The sequence below is a fragment of the Tenebrio molitor genome, chromosome 1 (genome assembly GCF_963966145.1).
Source record: "Tenebrio molitor chromosome 1, icTenMoli1.1, whole genome shotgun sequence".
Classification (NCBI taxonomy): domain Eukaryota; kingdom Metazoa; phylum Arthropoda; class Insecta; order Coleoptera; family Tenebrionidae; genus Tenebrio; species Tenebrio molitor.
Genome location: NC_091046.1, coordinates 42693009 through 42715874, shown reverse-complemented (window position 1 = coordinate 42715874; position 22866 = coordinate 42693009). Strand labels below are relative to the sequence as shown.

Genomic DNA, 22866 nt, shown 5'->3' with positions numbered 1-22866 from the left:
AGGAGAAAATTCTCAAATTCTGACAGTGTCGAACAAAAAAATAATTTTTAAATAAACAGCTCTTTAAATCCTTTATATCTTAAGTTAAAAATGGTAAAGTGGAAGAATAGTTATTTGTGTATCAGGGCTCAAAAAGTGCATCTTTTTCGTCCGAGTCTGGGTTTTCTAGTCGAGGCGCAGCCGAGAAGAAGCAAGGACAAAAGACACTTTTTGGCCGAGGTGCACACAACGTTTTTCGTGTTCTTTTAGACAAACATTTTGAAAAACATGAATTAATTGTACATTTTGAGGTTATTTTTGACAAGTTACGTATATAAACTGAAAAATTTACAATATTTAGTTATGTACCACTTTTCACGTTATGTATCTCGGGAAACGAACACGAAAAGGGTATTATAATTTCTCAAGAAATATCCTAATGAGAAATTTACATCATTAGAAATGCAGAGTATTTCACAAGTGATAATGAGCCCGACGGAATTGAAAATGCAACCCACTATACATTTACAAAATTAACGTGGATTTTCGTTTTTTGATTTAAAAAAACATAAAACATACTTAGCTGTGTAGTTTCGTAAATTTTGACATAAACGTCATTCGCTAGGTTAAATGAAATTGTGAAAAATATTTATTGTCTGGATAAATGCGCAACGACAGATGCATTTTTATTACATTCGCCATAAATCAGGATCATCTCTGTTTTCTCATCGTTCGAATACATTTTCGTCGTATTTTAACGTTTTCGTAAATGTCAGTTGTGAAAAATAAAATTATTGGAAGCAAAGCCATCATGGATTTATAATTTTTATTTTAAAACAATACGATATTATCACTCGTGAAATCCCTATACAGGGTGTCTCAAATTTCGCGAATTCCGAATTCAGAGCGTGGTAGGGAAGGACCCAGTGGAGCTCGAAAAATACTTAGAAAAAAAAAATTCGCTCTTCCTGAAGAAGATATAAGCACTTTAATTTTGTTCAATACATAGCAGCCTTCATATCCACAGTGACAAAATACTATTCTAGTTACGTTGCCGTTCCATTTTTGAGAAAAATTACAAAAATTTAAGATTTTTTTACTCCAGAGTAAAGCTATTCTTCAAAAAATTGTTTTAGGTTATTATTTTCCACAATCATCTACATCATAAATAACAATAAACACTGAACTTTTCAGCCTGCATTTGAAGAAAACGCTCTTCAAATAGTGCACATTCAGACCAATGTGTCTTTGTCTTCCATATTTGAACTACTGAAGTGATCCCTACTACGCTCTGAATTTGGAATTCGCGAATTTTGAGACACCCTGTATGATTTATTTTTTTCTTTCCTCGTGATTTTCTTCCGCAAATAAAATTTTGCCATTGATATGAAGACAATTTACCTAATAACGACGGTTAAGACATTACTTTTTTTTAGTGATGATTTTAGTGATGAGGCTTGGTTTCACCTATCCGATTTTGTTAACTTTCAAAATTATAGAACTAAGTCAGCATATATTCCCCAAAATGTTACTTGTATTACTTGTTACTTGTTACTTCATTCACCATTGTATTCATTAAAACCGTAAACCGAAACCGTAAAACTTATTCAACCATTTATAAATCAGATGTATCCTGTGGAACTAACAAACGACTATTTCCAACAAGATTCAACTACTGCTGGCACGGCACGAACAACAATGAAATATTTAGAGGAATTTTTCCCAGGCCCAGGTGTAGGAAGAACTGGAATTGAAGATGTCATAGCAAATTTCGAACCTGAAATGCTGGCCAATGTTTTAACTAATTTAAAATAATACACCAAGAATTTTGCACCAAGAAGGACATCATTTGGAAGATTTTCTCTAATCACTTATTAATACATATTTCCTTGTTAAAATATCCAGTTTTTCTTTTAAATTAGTTTCGTTGCTCGCTGTCCTGAAAAATTGTAACCGATGCTTTGTTGCAGTAGACTCCGGGTGGCAGGCCGGTCTATTTGTCCGAAGAGCAGCAGGAGCAGCAGGATTCCGTGGCAGCTCGCGGCAGGAGCGGTCGCCTCGTCCTGCAATAAGCGTCTAGGTATGTGTGTACGTTTCAGGTGGTTCAGCAATTTTATGTCTGAGTATTAAATCGATCGGACAAAGCGCAGCGGGTTGTAGTCGTCGGTTGTAGGCCGACTCAGTTTGTGTGCGTCCGGCTTCCCAGAAACTCGCTTTGCACCCTCCGTGTACACCACTGTTCTACCACAACTTACGTGAAAGCTTGCAGGACTGCACGGTGCGGGTGAAACGCGTCCGTGCGGTTTTTCGCGGACGCCCATCGCTTCTTGTCATATTATTTTCGAGTTTAGATGTGACCAGCTTTATGTTGTCCAAATTTCGGCGGACCCGTTTCCGGCATGGAAGCGCCGTGACGGGATGGTGAAAGTGACCATGTTGCTCTTCGCTACGCTCTTCCTCCTCGAACAATGCTGGTTTTGCACCGGCCTGGTGATTAATCCGGCGAGTTCCGGCGGTGCCGCCAGCGGCGATCCCGCTCCGGGGCGCTCGCCGGGACCTCCGCACCTCGAGGCCACGGTCGTGCCGGTGCCGGAGACAGTGGACAAAGTGGACAAAGCGGACAAAGTGGACGAGTGCGAGTTGGACGGGGAAGTCAACGCTCCACCGGAAAATCTACTCAATGTCACTCTCTTGCACAGACTGTTCAAGACCGACAAGCTGGTGGCAGGGATCGAATACCAAGGTAGGTCGGAGGCAATACAATTTTTTCATTGTCAAGTATTGTATTGACAAGTATTGTCTGCGCGATTTAAAATTTATTATCGTTATTTGCGAGTTCAAAACTACTCTTGCTCACCGCAGTGGTTAGAACTTTGGCTGCAAATGACGGCAACTCATTTTTACCAAATTATTTCTACTCTAGTGGCTCAATTCTATTCCACATTATTATTTTTTTACTCATACCTTTCATCTTTATTTGAACAGGTTGAACTGTAAACTTAATTTAAAAATATTCTGTTACTGGATAGCAGCACGCAAGAAAAATTTGTTGCTGGCATTTTCGGCTAAACCACAAGACTAATTATGAGTAAAAAATGTACTCTTTTGTACAGAGATAATTAATCTTCAACACTTCCAATAATATTTTACTTTCTAGTGGGATTGTAAATGACACCAAGTCATTTTTTGTAAATTATCAAATCCTGATTAAATTCATTTCTGTGTAATTACTAAGTAATTTGTTTTCATAACAAAGTATAGAGGAAGTAAAGATCTAAAATGTTTCTAGTATTTTTCGTCACTTTTCGGTTAGAAGAAGGATTAAATTATTATTTTCTGATGACAGGTAAACACCGTTCACGTTGTTTTGGCATAATGGGAGGCCACGATTTATTTTTTTAACGTTGGACACACTGTTTGATTTCCGTCACTAAAGTGCCTGATATTCGGATCTATCAAAACGAACATAGCATGTCCCGCGATGTCTGAGTATTCTTCTATTGCAAATTAGTCAAACTGACAACAGTGTACTAGACATTGACGCTATTTATAACCTCAAACTTAGAAAAATATAACCTAATTCAATAGACAGGTGTACTACTAAATTAAATGCAAAATTTCCAACAACGTATAATGCCATATCGTTATCGTTGTCTATTTAATTAAACCTGTTGTTTAGTATACGAGTGATAAGAATTTTCAAGAATCGTAGTAAAAATTAAGATTCTAATGTAGTTAATCGAAAACAGAAATAAATCTGACGCAAACAACAATCTTTACAGTGGTTAAATCCTATTTTATTATTCATTTAATTTGTCGAAACCGAACAAATTTACATACTAACTCCTTTTTTGTCGTTGTTCGATCAAAGGGACAATTAAATTATTTTCTTTTCTGCACCAATGAAAGCTTTAGAATAAGATACCGTGTGATGTAAAACAAAACAAATCTTTGTCTTGTTTTCACAAAATTTTGTCCTGTAAGAGTAATATATTTTTAACAAACTAGTGTCGATGCCTGATCACATATAATTTTTTACAACTCTATAAAACTTTTACTGTGTTGAACTTGTACATAATTTAACATTTTATCGCTACCTTTTTTACTCTTGACGACCTCATCGTTTAATAATAAATGTTTTCCTTTTCTCTTTTCGTTTTCTGCAAATTTACTCTCTACGATTGCAATTAAAAAATAAACAAAATAATAATATATTATGCAACAAGCATTTAATGATGGCTTAAGACACGAGTATGAGATTTAGGGCACGAAACGTACGCGAATACCAGCGTCTTAATATTCATTAAATTAATGTGTGTTGCGTACACTAGTTTTTCTACGACCAGCTGTAATAATGAAAAAAAAAACTATGAACTGTCAAAATTGATAAGATCAGATGCTCCTGGCAATATTTAATACTGACCGCATGCTGCATTTCTATTGGTTATAAACTTGTATTTTAATGAAAAATCTGTATCTTAATAAATATCATTAAAGTACAGATAGTAAATGTCTAATAAATAACATAGAGTACTGTAAAAAATTTATTTGCTAGCAAAGGAAAGCAATCAAAATCTTCTTGTGACAGTCCACCATAAAAATCCAATAGGGGATAGATCTGACGAGTCAAGAGAATAAAGAGAAGCTTTCAAAGATTTTATAGTCATGTTTGTGGTTCTCCTGTGTTGCAATATCTTGTTCAGTGATAGTTTTACAATATAATTGGATAGAATGTTTAAACAAAAACACGGAGTGTGTTTGACATAAAATGTCCATATCAATCAAACAATAGTGTTTAGAAAAATTGTAAATATTTCCACTGATAAAAACTGAAACCGGATTAAGCTTGTCAGTTTCTTAGTTATAGATGTGGATTGGGGACTTGTTGTTAAGTTGGCACTACCGGGAAAAGTAACTAGGCGCGCTTATAAGGTATTTGGAATTTATGACAGATTTCTCACTAACGTAGTTACATCATAAATCATAAGTTTTAAGCGACCTTGAGTTTGACAATCTACATCTAAAACGTTTTTATAATATGTGGACAGTAATAGTTATTTACGAACCAAGTGCAAGAAGAGATCTTTCGGGCATGAGCGCAATATTTGAGGCACGAGCGACGAAGGAGCGAGTGCTTTATTTGCGCGAATGTACCGAATACCTCTGATGCTTCTTCCGATAGTTTTGAAAATTGAAAAATTGAAACCGTTGTTGAAATTATGTTGTCCATTTTGTACTTTGAGCTTAAAGCTTTCTTGAACTGTTCTTCAAACGCCAACCCAGCACAAGGAGGTCCTCAGGTCATTAAATATTTCTCGCATATCTATGTGAATTTTCTTTGGATGTCTCACATAACCGTAATGCCATCGTCCTTCCGTACCCCTCTGATCGGATTCAGTCCTGAAATTGCAAGAATCACTTTACAGTTTACAGTACACCCGTTGTGAACGGAGTACTTTGTAGCTCTATACATTTTTCTAATTCGTCTGGAAAAATGCAAACAATTCAATTTGATACATTTTAATTTCATAAAATCTTCACCGCAACTTATTTAATTTAATAACGTTTCCAGCTAACACAATTTTTACAGTGCAATTAATTTTCTTAAAAAGTCTGATGGAGGAAAATGACCCAGTCGTAATCCGTTCTGTTCTACCAAGCGCATTCTTCCGAGTCTAATTATTATGAAAATTAGATTTTACAAAATTGTTTACGGTTTGGTTAAACCTCCAGATTCAAATCCGAACCAATTTTTTGGGAGGCTGAAGCACAGCTATTAAGCCAGCTTTTATCTTTTAATTTTCATCTACGGTTTTTAATTAGTCCTTCAACTCTGACTACCTACTTAATAAGAGAACTCAGCTTAGCACCATTATCATCTCGGCTTCCTCCTCATCTGAATACTTAATAGAATTGATTGTTTAAAAAAAATCCCCAGCAGCAAAATAGTGCCTTCGAATGGAATTTACTTTTCATACCTGCGTTTCTTTATGTCATTATTTTATTCGTTGTTTGTTTGCTCGCCCCATTCGTCTTTTAATCAGACGGAAAGTAACAAGCAAGTAAGCAAGCAATCCATTAGTAATCCACTAGTGCGTGTTTCTTTAATCAAGGGCGACCCAATCCCCACATAAATTTACAAGTGCGCCGGTTTTACCTTTTCATTTAGACCACTCCAGTCAGCTTGCAACCCTTTCCTGCGAATTTATTGGCCTCTTTGTATTCTTTATTTCTCCCGGAGAAAAGATGAAATCCCAGTGTTCGCGTTAGTCGTGCGTGGACCTTAAATCACAATTAATCGTCCTGGGGGAAAGTTTCTCTCGACGGAACGAACTACACAGTGCGAGCAAAAAAATATTTAATTTTGACAACATCACGGACAATACGATGTGTACGATTCGTGACGGGACTAATGATTGGTCATAAAACGCCACAAACTCCAATGGTGGTGTCTTTTGAGGATGTTTCCTGCGGGAGTGGTGTAATAAACGCAGGGACCCATAAAAACTGAAAAGATGTATTATGGTAAATTGTAAATTGTGCGTTTTTGTCTGTGGGAGGCGGCAGAAAGGGGCGGGTCGGTGTCAGCTATGACGGACGAGGACCAATGAATAAAGTTTCTTATTAAGGACGAAGCGCGCCATAAATGGGTCAAGTTTGGAGCCGACATAGGCTCCACTATATTTATGATTTTGTTTTCGTTATTCGCCCTCCGAGCCCAGTCCTAAAGCGGACACCCTGTTATGTTTTTCCAAATGAAATTAATTTATTGGGGATAGTTATCGGCGAAATAAGTCGCACCAGTTCATACTTTAAGTCTGACAAATTGGAAAAGTGGAGGAAGCAAGCTGTGACAGCTGTCATATCGGCGCCATCTAGATATTCAATTTTTCACAACACATTCGAAATTTCCCCCCAAGTGCGCCTTTGTCGAGGTGAAAAACCCGATTATCGGAGTCGTATTTACATATTCGTAATGAGCAAGGTAAATTGCGTGCCGATTTTAGCACACACCGCACGCACTTCACACGTGCCCATCTCTAACCTGACCCACTTATTGCCGCCCCCGATCCAGCTTATTAGGACCATTTATTTTTCAACAGCTCTCGTTCCGAGTTCGCACAATTGCCACAACCGCAACGCTAATTACGTTAAAATAAGACAAACATTTCTGGGAGGATTATTAAGTTGGCGTTCCGTTACCGCTGCTCTTACGTCGCTATTAACCAAATTAGCGAAGTTGTGTAAACTGGGCCTGAAATGATGGCGCAGCGCTTCTGGCGGCCGAGTGTCGAACTGATCGACGTGACAGCTGTCATTGTTGATGGAGTGTTTGTATTTTCGGAACGTGCGAACGTTTAGTGATGGCGCCGCGATTCGATTCGGGAATCAATTAAATCATTAAAAGGTTGACCATATCTTGTCCTTGTTAAGGATTAATCAATAGGCGAGGAGCTATAATTAATCAAATTTCTCATCAACATCACTCCTGAAACAATTTCTGCCTCCTCCACTATCTGCATACCTTCTCTCTAATCGAAAGATTAATTGCCTGGAAACAAAATTTCGGATAATGGGGCGTCTAGAGTAGGTACATTAGCAGACAAAAGTAATGACAGGGCGGAATCTCGAGATGAAAACACACGCACCCATCTGTCACCACTGCTAACGTAATTATTGTTTAAAATGTATGTAATTACGCTGTCCGGAAATGTGAAATTCAGACCGTCTGCCACTTCGGTTAATTACAAATTTCAAATTTGATACAGATTCGGTCGGGAGCTTCGCTTTTATCTTTTAATTTGCATCTACGGGTCCAAATTAGCGTTTCGATGTTAATTAATAATTATCTAGCTAGAAGACTGGAAAGTTCGCAGCGTTTACTCTCTTTTGATCTGAACACTATGCTGCAAAGGTATAAAGTTGTTGTTGGTAAGCTCGACAGGCGCATGCAAAGTGGCTTTAAAGTGTAGTTTTTAATTTCGAACAAACTTGACAAGGGCAAGGGTCGAGTCAAGTTTTAAATTACTACTTACAGTTTCTCAAAGTGTAATGAAGCACCGTTAAAAAAATAAACCTAATCGCAAGCGCACAATTTTATTGCAAATTTAATTAATTACCTTATCAAAACGTTCAGTGTATCCCGGAGGTTATGGGTTTTCCTGTATATAATTATTTTTTTAAGACTTATTTAAATTTTTGTCTCGGGTAAAATTTGACGTGACGGCTTAATGAATGGCGAATCATAAAACAGGAGGTCTCCATTAATATTAACAAGGTCTGGGGTAGAGGCACACTCGCCATTTACATGTTTATAATGTAAATATTTTTTAAATTAGTCAAAGTCAAAGTGTAAATTTGTCATTTACATTTAAATGTTTAGATAAGAAGTTACGGTAATTCAGCGGATAGCATAATATTTTTAAAAAGCGTTTTTAGGCACCCTTAATGAAAACGGTAATTTTACGTACTCACAAGCGGACGAAAAGTAACTCTTTTTCGGACGCTGACCGCGGTTCCATCTGTTGGTCTGTTTAGTAAGTTAGCAACGAAACCGACAAAACCGACAATTGTCCTGTCACCATAAATTATGTAAATAAGTAATTGTATTGCAAATTGCAAATAGTAAATTTCTAGTTTCGTTGGTAAGCTGATAACAAATACATACTATTAAAAAAATGTTAATATGTATTAATAAATTCATCTATTTGATTTGATTTGTAATTTTTCCAATGATGTCTTTCGCTTTGTAGTTCGTGGGGTTTCCTAAAAAATGTAATGTGCACTCCTTCCAAAACGTGCCTTTTGTCCTTCGCTGTTTTCAAGCCTCTGCTGCGCCTCGGTCAAAAAACTCAGACTCGGACACTTTTTAGCCTTGATACACGAAAAGCAAAAACTGATACAGAAATTGTGAATATTTTTTTGGTTGGACGTGATGGATTCGGCGATAGCATAATATTTTTAAAAAGCGTTTTTAGGCACCCTTAATGAAAACGGTAATTTTACGTACTCACAAGCGGACGAAAAGTAACTCTTTTTCGGACACTGACTGTGGTGCCATCTGTTGGTCTGTTTAGTAAGTCAGCAACGAAACCGACAACACCGATAATTGTCCTGTCACCATAAATTATGTAAATAAGTAATTGTATTGCAAATAGTAAATTTCTAGTTTCGTTGGCAAGCTAATAACAAATACTATAAAAAAAAATGTTAATATGTATTAATAAATTCATCTATTTGAAAAAGATAGATACTAAATAAATTTGTAATTTTTCCAATGATGTCTTTTGCGTTGTAGTTCGTGCGATCTCGTAAATAATGTAATGTGCACTCCTGCCAAAACGTGCCTTTTGTCTCTGGCTGTTTTCAGGCCTCTGCTGCGCCTCGGTCAGAAAACTCAGACTCGGACGAAAAAGATGCACTTTTTGGCCTTGATATATAAAAAATTATTTTATCAGTATGTATCGATATAAATGACATGAAAAGCAAAAACTGATACACAAATTGTGAATATTTTTTTTTGGTTGGACGTGATGGATTCGGCGAAGTAGTGAACTTTGAACTTTAGGATTTTAAAATAGGTAAATTACAAAATGAACTCTAATGAATTAAAGATTGTAGATAAGCACATTCCTCGTATCGGTAATCACTAGATGAGAGTTGAATTTAAATGGGAGGACTCGTTAAAATTTAATTGAAATTGAAAAGAAATGACTACTCTTATTACTACTTCAGGCAAATTTAAAATAGATTTTCCTCCCCCAATTAAAGTTGTACGCAGTTTTGCCTCTTGCCGTTGATGACTTCGAGACCGCTCCATAGCCGGTTTTGTCTCCTATTCAGTTCTGTTTAATCAGGAGCCGTTGTTGATTTTGGAATCTACAGTGCTTTCAAGTGTTGACTTTGAATATAGATGTGTATGAACTAGTAATTTGTGTAATTTGGAAAAACACTTTTTGGTTTGTTGGAGGGGTGTGGGTTTGACTGGAAAAATTCCAGTTTACCTCGAGGCGGTACATGAAAATAATATTTGTTCAAACAGTGAAACGAATATAATTCATGTGAACGTGATAATTGAAATGATATAAACTATTGTAAACAAGCAAAGCTTGTGTTTAATAATTGAATAGTTTCATTTCATTTGTTTAATGCACGTACTTTCAGAATTATTTCCATGCCAAGTTCTACCCAAATTAAACATTTAAAATTGTATTTATCAAATAAATGCTATTTATTTGTGTTGTAAGTTATTTCATATACAGAATGTCCCAGAATGAACCAGCATAATTTTAACCACGAGCTACTGGCTTCATGTAGAACTCGGAAAAAATATCTAAAAAATTCTGTCAAAAAATAAAATAACATTTATTTTTTGAGCTACGATTTTTTTTAATTGCTTTTAGTCTTCTACGTTGTCAAACAACCTCGTAGGTAAAATTTCGGCACATTTTAAAAATACACCTTGTATATATATATATTATAAAACGTACACCAATGCGGTTTCCTTGTTTTAAAGCATATTTCCTATAGGTTACTTCGCATTGGCGTACATTTTATAAAACATGATATACAAGGTGTATTTTTAAAATGTGCCAAAATTTTACCTAGGAGGTTGTAGGACACCGTAGAAAACTAAAAGCAATTTAAAAAAATTGTAGCTCAAAAAGTAAATGTCATTTTATTTTTTGACATAGAATTTTTTTAATATTTTTTCCGAGTTCTACATGAAGCCAGTAGCTCGTGGTTAAAATTATGCTGGTTCATTCTGGGACATCCTGTATTTATACCGGATGTTATGGAAGTAATAAATTTAATATAATATAGTAATAGTACTCGTTAAAATAAACACTTTTTTATTTATCATTTTTCCGCAAATTCTCCCAAACAGAGTTAAAATTAAATATACAGGGTGTTTGGGGTATGAGGTAACAAACTTCTCCCGTGTAAATAACTCGACAAAATAAAACTTTTATTCTAATAACATTTTTTGTATGTGTTATACTTTGCTAGTAATCATTTTTTCAATTTGAAAAACCACTGTTTGAGATCCATCTGTAATAGCTTGGTATAGTCCATGTAATACCCCAAGTCAGTAAAATAAAGCTTATATTTATGAACATTAGAAAAAATTCAAAAAAACATTCAACATTATAATCCCACGTTTAGTGCAATGATGCTAAAGCGCTTTAACACTCTTAGAAAAAAACTTTTGTTTGCGTTTCCGTTCATTTATCTTCGCCAATACCACCTGATCATCTGAAACATTCACCACAGAGATACTATTTTAATTTTGAAAATAAACAGTATGAAAAGAAAGAGTTACTCAAATAATTTGAAAGCGTCATTATGGGTTGCAGTCGTAGAAATACAGTGCTTTGAGCTCAATTTTCCTCTTCAGTTTTCTTTGATAGCATGAAGTACTTTAGAAATTAATTTAGTGGAATATCCCCTGTTGTAATCAATTGAAACCTTCAGAAATCAGTTACCAAATGGGCTTCTAATCTAAAATTAACATTTTTGCATCTATTGGCAAATAATTTTTTAAGTTAAATAAATTTAACTTCACGTAACAACTTTAGTGGTTTATTTAAGTTGTAAATTTGTATTTTGCAGTTTATCTCATCGTCTAAATTTTGTGTTAAGAACTGAATCGGTTGTTTAGAGGGTCAAGTCGCTTCATCCCCAACAAAACACCCACTTTTCAAGCACTTCCACTTCCAGCGAACCAGTTTTATTCGAGTTTATTTAAGATCCGCGTCGTAGATTTGCTACAAGCACGTAAGTGAATTTGCATCGGAGCGTCGGGGCAAAAAATGAGGGATAATGGCGACATGTTTTTCTTCAGTTATCGGCATTAGCCGCCCTTCACTCCATTCCACAAAGAAAGTTAAGCGCTCGAAGGAGACACGGCGACTTTTTTCCGGGACAATCGCACAAATCCCATCTTTGTGCGAGAGAGCAGTTGGGGTCTAATTAAAATCGTCGGCGCCCCCGATATGCAAGGAATTAATTAATTTTGTGGCGGCCACGAGTTCATTTAAACTTCCTGCCGAAAAACTCCCCTCACCTGAATCGATACCGTCGCGATCGGAAAATCGACGTCATAGTTGGCGTGCGTTGTCGATGCGTGTTTGTCACAATCGATCGGGGTGAGTTATGTGTTGGCCACTTTATTTCGCTATTTCACCCCCTCGGATTCTTTGATTCGGTTCGGCATGGCGGAGTTGGCGGAGTTCGGTCGCACTTCTCCAGGAAACTCGTTTGATTTCACCGGGAATATCTAGCTAGATTAAGCGGCGTATCGGGAAAACTTCAAATTAGTTTTCCATGCAGGACCTGTCGCATAATTTATCACTTGTCTGATTAATTTACACCGCAGTTGAACTCCTAATTGAAAGTGCATTTGGTAAATTGAATAAGATATTAGTGGGGCTCTCGCCGACCGATTCCTGCAACGGATATATTGGACAGGGATTCCGATTGCGGAGTTATGAGACGGCGCCATAATAGAATTAACATTTCACGAGTAATTTGGCGGGGGTGGCGGTTTATTGGATGGAAAAGAAGTGCGTTTGAATTTTGTCGAAGCCCTCAGGGATCAAACGAAGTCGGCGTCGTATGCAGCTCCGTTTAAATGTCAGCACCTGCCCCAGTGGCGTAACGTGACGCCATTAATTACCTGCAAATTGGGTCGGCGCTCTTACTTTAATTTAATCACTCGATTTTAATCGATTCGCCTTAAAATAAAAATCTCATCCGATAAGTTAATCGATGATACTGTCTAATTTCCTTACCGAAACGTCAAGATGTTAAAATTAATTTTAAATCTCTCCTAGTCAGACTCAAAACTATTTTATTCTGCGCTTAACGACGCTAAAACTTAGTGGGGGCATTACGCGAGACATTATTCAAATTAACATCGTTTCAGGCGAGATCAGAGTCTGAAACGCTGTCTCTCCCCTTTACCGAGCAAGAGGTGATACGCCGCCTCCACCCCCAAACCACAATATTTCATTTTTTATTAAAGTAATTATTCACGTTGCAAAATATCCCCGCTTTAACTTTAACTACTTCCGACATCCCCTACTCGTTTGCGTTTTTGACTTCAGCAGTCAATTTACTTTGCAAAATTAATTACGTCCGACGCTGAACTAATTTTAGAGGCGACTATGAAAACAGCGGCTCATACGGAACGATTCCAAATCATATTAGCAAATTAGTTTCAACGGAACTAAATTGTTAAATGTAACCAGTGGCGTAACAAGGAATTATTCTTTTTCTGGCATCCCTCCCCTAACAACATTTTCCTCGATCCTAGTAGACGATTCACCAAAAGATATGTTCAACTGGTCGGTCTACTATTAAAATAGTTATTTGTGTATTAAGGCCAAAAAGTGTATCTTTTTCGTCCGAGTTTGAGTTTTCTGGCCGAGGCGCAGCCGAGGCTCGACATAGGCGAGGAGACAAGGCACTTTTTGGCAAAGGTGCACATTAATTTTTTTAGGCGACTACAAAGCAAAACATATCATCGGAAAAATTACAAATGTATTCTGTATCTACCTTTTTCAAATAGATAAATTTATTAATACATATTAACATTTTTTTTATAGTAGACATTTGTTATCAGTAGAAATTTACTATTTGCAATACACATATTAACATAATTTATGGAGACAGGACAATTATCGGTTTTATTGGTTTCCTTGCTAACTTACTAAACAGACCAACGGATGGTGCCACCGCCAGCGTCTGAAAAAGTGCGTCCGAAAAAGAGTTACTTTTCGTCCGCTTGTTAGTCCGTAAAATTATCGTTTTCCTAAAAATGCACCTCTTATTATTATTATTATAATGCTCTGGCCCACCATGCACCGGTGGCACGACGGCATTCAGGCCGGATCTATTTGTTACTACGGATTCCATTTTGTTCTGTTTTGTGCGGAACGCTTTGTTTTAATTTGGTACAAGTTTCTGTAAAAAAATGTTTCATTATTTAAAAATGAGTGTTTTGGCGTCCCTTGAGAGGTGGCTCTGGCCCCAGATGGCCCTTCGGTTACGGTCCTGGGTCACGTTCCAGCGGTTCGAATGTGAGCAGTTACGAAGTTGGGAGCCACATCCTTTGCATTTTTCAGGGAACGTCTTTGCGTCGGCATAAATCTCCTTGGCCACCACGTATGCACAGAGATAAGACGGGAAGTGGGCAAATCTAGTTTCGTCCTAGTTGCGCCACCAGGACATTCCAGAACTACCTCCGGCACAATTAACGAGGCCGGGGGTGGGACCGCCCGGTCGTGATCAGGGAGACGCTTCGTACGGCCATGTTTTAATTTATGGCCTAATCGCGGCATAAATCTTATAAATCGTCCCACATTTTTCGAGTGGGGATGTTTTGCAACGGCGGCGACGAATTAATTTTAAAAATTAATCAACGAAATTTGGGAGGAAAACTGGGAAATTGCGTTCGGGGACCGTTTGTTATTCAGTGCAGGTATCGATTTGGAGGTTAATTTCATTTCGTTTAAAAGTTTGCTCATAAATGGGGTGTGGGAAGGTGGTAGGTTTGTGACTAGGTGCGCATGCCGATTAAATATTAATAAGCAGGGTTCATTTCGTATTGAGCCGGGATTCGGTTCGAATTAAGTACGAATTTAAAAATAGGCACTGAAAGAACTGGTCACATGAAAAAGGGAACTTTGATTTTACTTAAATAAGAAAAGGTTGAGTAATATATTTTTTAATTTTCAAACAATAATGTTGACGCTTTATTAGGGTTTTCAATTAAGAAAAGTACGTCGTCTTTGTTGCCGAAGTTTTGTTAAAATTCAGTAGGATGTAAAATGTTACTTCTGGACCAGGATATTTGGCATCTTAAAAAACAAGGCAGAATCCTAAAAATTTAGCTCTTTTTCCGAAAGTAAAAAACTGAAAAAGACCTAGAACTAATTTTTATGCACTCCAAAAGTACACAAATATCTGTAGACCACCAAAAATTGGGCACACGAAAAAACCGTTGAAAACCACCCAAAATCATGCAAATTACCTCAAGAGCACCCTAGAAAACTTACAAAATACTTTGTTTTTAAACACCCCAAAATGGCTTTATATTTCTGGACCAAGACATTTGGCGCGTGCAAAAAAAAGGGAAAATAACACGAAATCAAAGAGGGTTGGTACCAGGATATTTGGCGCCTTAAAAACAGGACTGAATCCTAAAAATTTAGCTGTTTCTCCGAAGGTAAACAATCAAAGATGCCTTAAAATCCTTCAAAAATCATTAATTTCTATGCATCCCAAAAGTACTCAAATATCTATACAGGGTGTTTCTGAAATACGTGTGTTAATTTTAACCAGTGGAAGAACGCGCCAAATCATGGAACTTTTCTCTATAACATTTTTACGAAAAAGCAATACAAACTGATTTAAAATTTGGAATAAATTAACCATCAAAGTGTATACCCGCCTATGGGTAAGGGCGAAAATTTTCTGTTGTGATAGAAACAGAGCTTTGTTAAAAAATTCCATTGTTATAGAAAAAAATAAATAATCAAAATTTAGATTCTCATGGTTACAAAAAATAGAAACTAGTTAATTACACAAAACGACTCGTTTGGTAAAAATTGTGGGGCAAAATATTTTGGAATACTTTTACGAATTTTACAAAATGTTATAGAAAAAAGTTTCATAAATTGGCGAGTTCTTTCACTGGTTAAAATTAACACACGTATTTCAGAAACACCCTGTATACCACCAAAAATGGTTGAAAATCACCCAAAATCAAGCATTATTACCTTAAAAACACCCAAAAAACATTACAAATTCGCTTGTTTTTATGCACCCCAAAATGGATTTTCATTTCTGGACCAAGCCAATTGGCACATGCAAAAATCATTGAAAAAGAGCCAAAAATCTTATTCAAATTTATTATTAGGGCACTTTAAAAAATTTAATAAAAATCCTGGAAATTAGTCCCAATAAGTTATTAAAATTATTCAAAACGAGGTCAAAGTTCTTCATTTTTAGATAGGTACCTCAAAATGGCTTTTCATTGATGAACCAGGATAATAACTGGTAAAATAAAAAATTTTTTTTTCAAAAGTCTTGTCTGAATAGGTTATTTTTGAAGGATTTTAGGTCTTTTTCGGTTGTTTACTTTCGGGAAAACAGCTAAATTTTTAGGATTCTGCCTTGTTTTTTAAGACGCCAAACATCCTGGTCCAGAAGCAACATTTTACATCCTACTAAATTCACCTAATTTCATCAGGGCTGGTGTATGATATAAAATAAAATGAAATTTAACGTCGCAAATGAAATATGGGCGAGATTATTTCCTTCATGTGTTTAGCAACCAATTGCGTGACAAATATTGACCAATCAAAACGAGAAAACAAAAAATAACCCGATAAAATTTCTTTAAAATGCACACTGTGCAATAATCTGATAAAAAATGTCGGTACCTGATTAAAAAAAAAATATATTTTGAATAAAAAGGATTGGAAATAATGCGTTTGGTTTCATTCTATTCAGGAAATAATCAGCCGTATAGCCCTCGTGCAAAATTTTAATATCGGCAATTTTTTTGCAAATGAACTCAAACATCCATAAATTATTCGGTCAGAAGACCAATTATTATCAAGTAAAAGCCCTCGACTTCGTCTCGTGCTCTTATTTGATAATTCGTCTTCTGACCTCATTTATGGATGTTTTCGTTCATTAGCAAAAAAATTTCCGATAAAAATTTTTGCACTTGGGATATAATATGTGATTATATCGGGTGTTTTTTTTTTCTAAATTTCACCTTATAGTAGGCATTGAAGAGTTGATTGTGAACGCTCCACTCGTGTAAAACTCTTCGACGCCTACTATGAGGTGAAATTAAAAAAAAAACACCCGATATTTGCCTGTCCTGTATACAGGGTGTATTAAAAATATCGTATAATATTTATGTCACGAGAATCTGCATTGAATAGAAAACAAAAAATTCTAATTGGAATTTCAAAAACTGTAACCTTTTTGTTTAGGACCTTTCCCCAGAAACACTCGCATAATATTGATAAACACTTCGAATAGTGCTTCTTCCCCTTGATAACATCTAGTCCATGGAATAATTAAATTTTCCCTAAAGCAACAACAAACGCACTACATAAACAGCCCTTTGTCCTTACCACCACTTGATTTATTCCCATTGCTCTGACGATGTTTAACTCATTCGACTGGTTGCTAACTTAGAATGTGATAAATACACAAAGATGCAGACCTTGTTCATAACTTTTTAACAAACAAAAAGCCGATGCATAATTTACCACCTGCGGACTTGCAGACTCTGCATCCCCTGCACAGACTCTTCAGTTTGTGAAGATAAACGACTGGAAGCTGCAACATCGCGCGGATTTAAAGTTGAGTGAAAATTTACAAAAGACGAGAGCTGAAACGCATTTTGTATTTGCCAACTGGAGATGTCGAAATATCGGTCCTTCAATCCCTAACAAGATGCGTGACAATCTTCTTTCGCTGCAACTTTACTCCGTGGCGTTCAACAACGAAAATAATTGCATTGTTGCACTCGACAGGCAACAACCGTTGACTCAATCGCGACACGATTTTGGAATAATATTGGAGCTGACGGTAAATTTGTGCAGCAGTTTACTCTCGTGATTAATTCAGAATTGAAATATTGATTGATCTCGTCTGAATGCTTGCGTTAGTGATTTTGAAATAAAATTAAAATGAGGTAATGCTCTCATTAGCTTCCGGGCGTCGCAAATTCGGTTTATCGCCGGTCCAGCGTTGACGTCTGTCAGAAGAGAATTTTTATTCATCCAGAATGTTCCATTACGCCTCCCTCTGGTAACTTAACGTGTTAATAATTTACCAGGCGAATCCAGTCCCGAACAGCGTGGAACTTATGAATAATAATTTTTTGTTATTAGATAGTGAAGCTTTCTCGGAGCCACGCATGTTCTTCCGACGCACGGTGCGTGTTCACCATCATCGCTACAAGGTGAACGTTACAATCGATACGGCAATCCGGAATGCCCTAAACGTCGTTAAATTATCAAATTCATGAGTCCGAAGTGAATCCATGAAAGTGAATCAGAAGCGCTCTGCTGAATTTTCCCTCGCCGTATTGTTTACCACAATACGCCAGGATGGATGAAATGTGTCGGCCGATGGGTCCAGCGGCATTAAGGCCGCAAAAACAATTTGTTTTTTCATCCCACCTGTAGATGCGCCGTAAAAAATCGCGTTCGATGTGGATAAATGGCGTCGTTGGAATTCGTTTTCCGCCCCCTGTCAGTGGGCGACCGGATTTTTTGGAAAAATGCCGAGCGCCGATAAAAAATCGTGACGGTCATCGGTTAATGCCGAAGTGAATGTAGGTACAGGGTTATTATAAATGATTGTAGTCTAAGTAGGCGCAAGAACTGAATGTAAAATTTATGGTTGCCGCTCCATATAAAAAACATCAAAATGATGTGAATAAGTGAGTACACACAGTGAGTGCAAAACATTTCAATATTTTTTGGATTCAATCGTTAATTTTAAAAAAATTAATAAAATTCTCATCACCGCACTTTTCATCTAAAAAATGACAGGGACTGCGACAAAAATTGACAGTTCACATGAAAGCGGCAAAAATTTCATAACAAGGGCATGGTCTGCTTCGACTACAATAATTTATAATAACCCTGTATAAAAAAATCTGAATCTGATATGTATTAATATACTACGGGGACGCATCGTTGAGTTGGGTGAATTGATGAGGAGTAAAATAAAACATCACTGTAGAGAAGTCTCTGTTTTATTCCTGCAACATAATACCTCTCTGCTATATTGCTGTAGTAAATATTAACTCATAAATAATGCATGAGATGTAGACTTTAGTTACCTTTCATTTGATGCTGGCGCTATACATCAGCAAAAGCGGGGCCATTAATTTTTTAGTAGCATCAACGCAAAGCCTGAATGTTGCATACGGGATATGTTTAGAAAATTTGAACAAAAATAACTTAAGACGACATTCTTGGGGAATAAAAATGGTGGAGGCGCCGGGAGAATTACAGATTATTGTATTCTACGTGGATTCACTTTACGTTGCAGTTTATTTAGGGGAAATATTTTTAGTATTAGATTTTATGAATTGGATGATGTGAAAAGGATAAACAGGAAAGGGTGGAAGAAGATTAAAATTAAACTGAAAATTTTGTTGTGTCATGTTTTATTTTTTTGAAGTGCCTCAGTACGATTTTGAAATCCAATCAATGTAAAAGCGAGATTCGAAATCCGAAGGTGTAACACAGAGATGCCCAGTGAGTTCAAGTCTGTTTGTAGTTTCGTGCGAACGTGGGAGGCAAAGAGACAAATGATAAAAAAATTATTTTTTAAGAATGGTTATGCGAAACAGAGGATTAAGTATAAATAGTAAATATACAGGTGTACTAATATTTGGTGACAAAACGTCCATTTCGTTTAAAGCGAATTGACGTTTCCGTCTGTCTACATCACTAAATACCAACCTTGCAATGCAAATTCCCCTAGTTTCTGCTGCAAAGTGAAAAACACCGCGTGCGGGAAATCGGATTTCCCGCACTCCGAGGATAACCGGGAAATACCAATTTTGAGGCTATTTTGGACGATTTTAGACCAAAGATTAAATAAAGATTTCATTGACAACTTGATCATCAATTCAATTCAGCTCTACCGTTGCCGTTGTACCGAAAGAACAAGAAATCGATGATATCATGATTAATCCTCCTCTAAATTTTAATCACCACGTTGTAAACGTCACTTGTCGCCTCCTTGATAAGATTCCGTTTTACATTGTGCGTTAGCGCATTTCGCCCTTTGCTCATGCGACAACTGTCAACTCTAATATAACTAATCCGGAGCTTTTGCAGAACACAGTTAATCCCAGACACCTGTACACGTTTGTCTGTTTGCAAAAATCCCATTACATAATTATAATTAAAATTTCAACGACGCGCTCCGCCAAAACATCTATGCGCACAGTAGAAAATAATTCGATCTAGGCGGTAATTTTAATTAAAAAAGAAATTGGTTTGTGTTTTTGCCCTTAACGAGGCCCAGGTCAGCTGTTATTTTTGCAGCCCGCGTGTTTTTACATCTGTTATCAAACCGGGGGCCGAATCCAGATTACGCAGAACGTTCCCCGCGGTTTATAATAAAAGCCAAATCGGCATTTATCGCCCACTCCATTAAGAAATTTCTCCACAAAGGGTGATTAGCGTTGGTCAATTGGGTTCTCTGTGATCGATGAAAACCTCATTAAAGCGTTTGAAAAAAAACAGTCGTAAACATGGTTTGTATATGGCTATCTAATCAAATTTATATCTGACCTACCTACCAAATGGTACTGTTCTCGAGCATGCAAAAGACGTAGTTTGTATTATTTATTTGTAAGTCGGATTGACGTCACGAACCTCCACGAAACTTCTTTCATTGATGTTGTTCATTGATTGGAATCAAGAATTCAGGTATGTAGGCGCCGTGGAAAAAATAGCCTTCAATAACCACCCCATGTCTGGAGTTTTCAAGATAAACTGGTACGTTTTATGGGGATAATAAACTGCCATATCAGGGCTTTATTACGGGGAAAATATTCAGGAAACTTCGTAAACTCGGAAATAATAACTCATTCAGGAAGTGGGTAGATGCCTCAGCAATAAAACATTAATAATTGTTATTGCATAGCGATAAACAAAGAACTCTCCCGCAACAAACCGCCCAACACGTTGTCTTCTTTGTGGGGATGATTGCGTTGATGATCAAGTTACGCATGCAAATTTGACAGCTGTCACAATTTGTCAAAAATTGTTTACAATTTGATCACGGAAAGGGCTCATTAACCTGAATTGAATTATTCCACTTTACGGGAGATACATTCCGCAACTGGTAAACAACATTGTCAGTGCTGCCAACCGTGCTTGATGTACAGATACGTGAAATGTGTTATAGATTCAACGATTCAATGTTGAACGAACGAAAATAATTAATTTCAAAAGTTTAAGAAAGCAATTTCGAGATATTCAACCAAAATGGTTGATTGTATTGTTACAAGTACAGATAATAACCGTTGATGTAAATGGAAGATTTATGTAACTTTAGCAAAGTTGTACGATTACGTTGGTGTTGAAAAAATTGCCAAATAAAAATGTTTCTCACGTTTGATGTTTACGTGTCGGGGGAAAACAAAATGAAAATATGACCCTTTGATAAACATCCCATTTGCATATCCAGGTTCTAAATAGAGTGCCATTTTAGGGATCTTCTTCATTTTATTCGTGTTTCCGCAGATCCAATATTAAAATTTTTCCTTTTGTCAGTCAACTTAACAAAACAGATATTGCTTCGTAAAGAGAAATATTTATGCAGGAAGCCATGCCTATCGTCAAAATGGCAGGATCAATACGAAAACTTGTAAGGACATTGATTTAAAAAGCTATAATCGGAGCAATAAACTACAACGATAGTTACGTATAGTTTTGCAACAAGAAAAATTTTACAAATTAATGATTAATGTATCGCGCGTTTAAATGAAATCTTGGGCTTGGAAGGCGTTGGAAACCGTCCATTGTTTTGCTTTTTTAAAGTATAATTAGAGCACGTTGACGGCTCTGGTTTTTTTTCTTTGCACATTAAAAATTGAGTAACTAACGATGCCCATTCTCCAAGCAAATATTTAAGGGCACTCTTTGCTGAAAACAAACATGTTCAATCATGTGTCGATTAAATATAAACAAATGTCATTTGTGTCAAACGGCTTTTATTTTTTTCAACGCCTCCTCAGCCCAGGTTTTCATTTGAACGCATGATATATGTCGGCAGTTTTATAAATGTGAAATAAATGACCGACAAGATGGTTTACTTTTACATTTCCGGTAACATGTGTATTTAGAAATGATTTTATTCAAGTAAGTAATATTATATTATACACCAAGGTAGAGAAGTTCGTGATTATAGCCAGAGCGCCAAGATTAGTTACCGAGGCGCGCCGAGGGATCCAAGGCGCGAAGGCTATAAGGGACTTCTCTAGCGTGGTGTATATACATTTTTTTTCACTACTAGATACGTTAAAAACCCTTTCTGATAAGTGATAATAACAATTAATAAAATTATTTTGTCCGATGCGACAATTCGAGTTGTTATTTCTTAACGGTTGCTATGAAAATCGTCCTAAGTTACCTACGAAATAAATGACAATCTTTCGTTGCTAGGTGACAGTTGTTCCATTATTCACCACTGGTTAATAATGAAAAATTATTTACCTGTCACTGGGCCAACGTAGAAAAACGTAACTTCACAGTGTTCTATGACATGTGATAACTGATAACGCTAGACTTTATTACTGGTAATGAAAAAAAATATTACTATCAAAAAAATACTGTCATTGTGACACTGCAAATAAAGTAAAATTTCGGAAAATGTATATCTTGCCTCACAGTAATTCTAGAATATTGAGTGCTGATGGATGTCCACAAGATTTTCTATCCAGTTTTAAATCTCTGGACAATTACTAAATCAATTGACTTCAAGCTACAAATTCTTCCAATACTTCTTTTATGTCCTTATCGTTTCCTCATTTTTAAAGGGATGTTTTATTACATGCCGGATCTCGACGTTATCCAATTTTACAATGGACAAATTTTATTTTAAAATATTTTGACTGTACCGTAACTTAAAACAGCCGGACAATAATAAATTGTTAGATAAACGGTAATGACCAGTATCGCAATTTATGCAATTAGTTGAAAAATGTGAATGTGTTTTTACTCGCTGCGCTCGTTGCACAATTGCGACGCATAAAAGAACACTCACTGTGCAAATGTTGTATACAACAAGTAGTCATTTATAAGCGAAAGAGAAAATAGTATA

At 36.4% G+C, this 22866-nt stretch overlaps 1 protein-coding gene across 4 annotated transcripts in view; it reads left to right on the top strand.

The window, feature by feature from the left end:
* Positions 1–2104: 2104 nt before the first annotated feature.
* Positions 2105–22866, top strand: part of LOC138132286 (uncharacterized) — a 120248-nt gene continuing 99486 nt past the window's right edge. For all 4 annotated transcript variants that reach the window (XM_069049763.1, XM_069049771.1, XM_069049754.1 and 1 more), the window contains exon 1: positions 2105–2722. In XM_069049763.1, the coding sequence (XP_068905864.1) occupies positions 2398–2722 (325 nt within the window). In that variant the 5' untranslated portion in view covers positions 2105–2397. The remainder of the gene's footprint in view (positions 2723–22866) is intronic.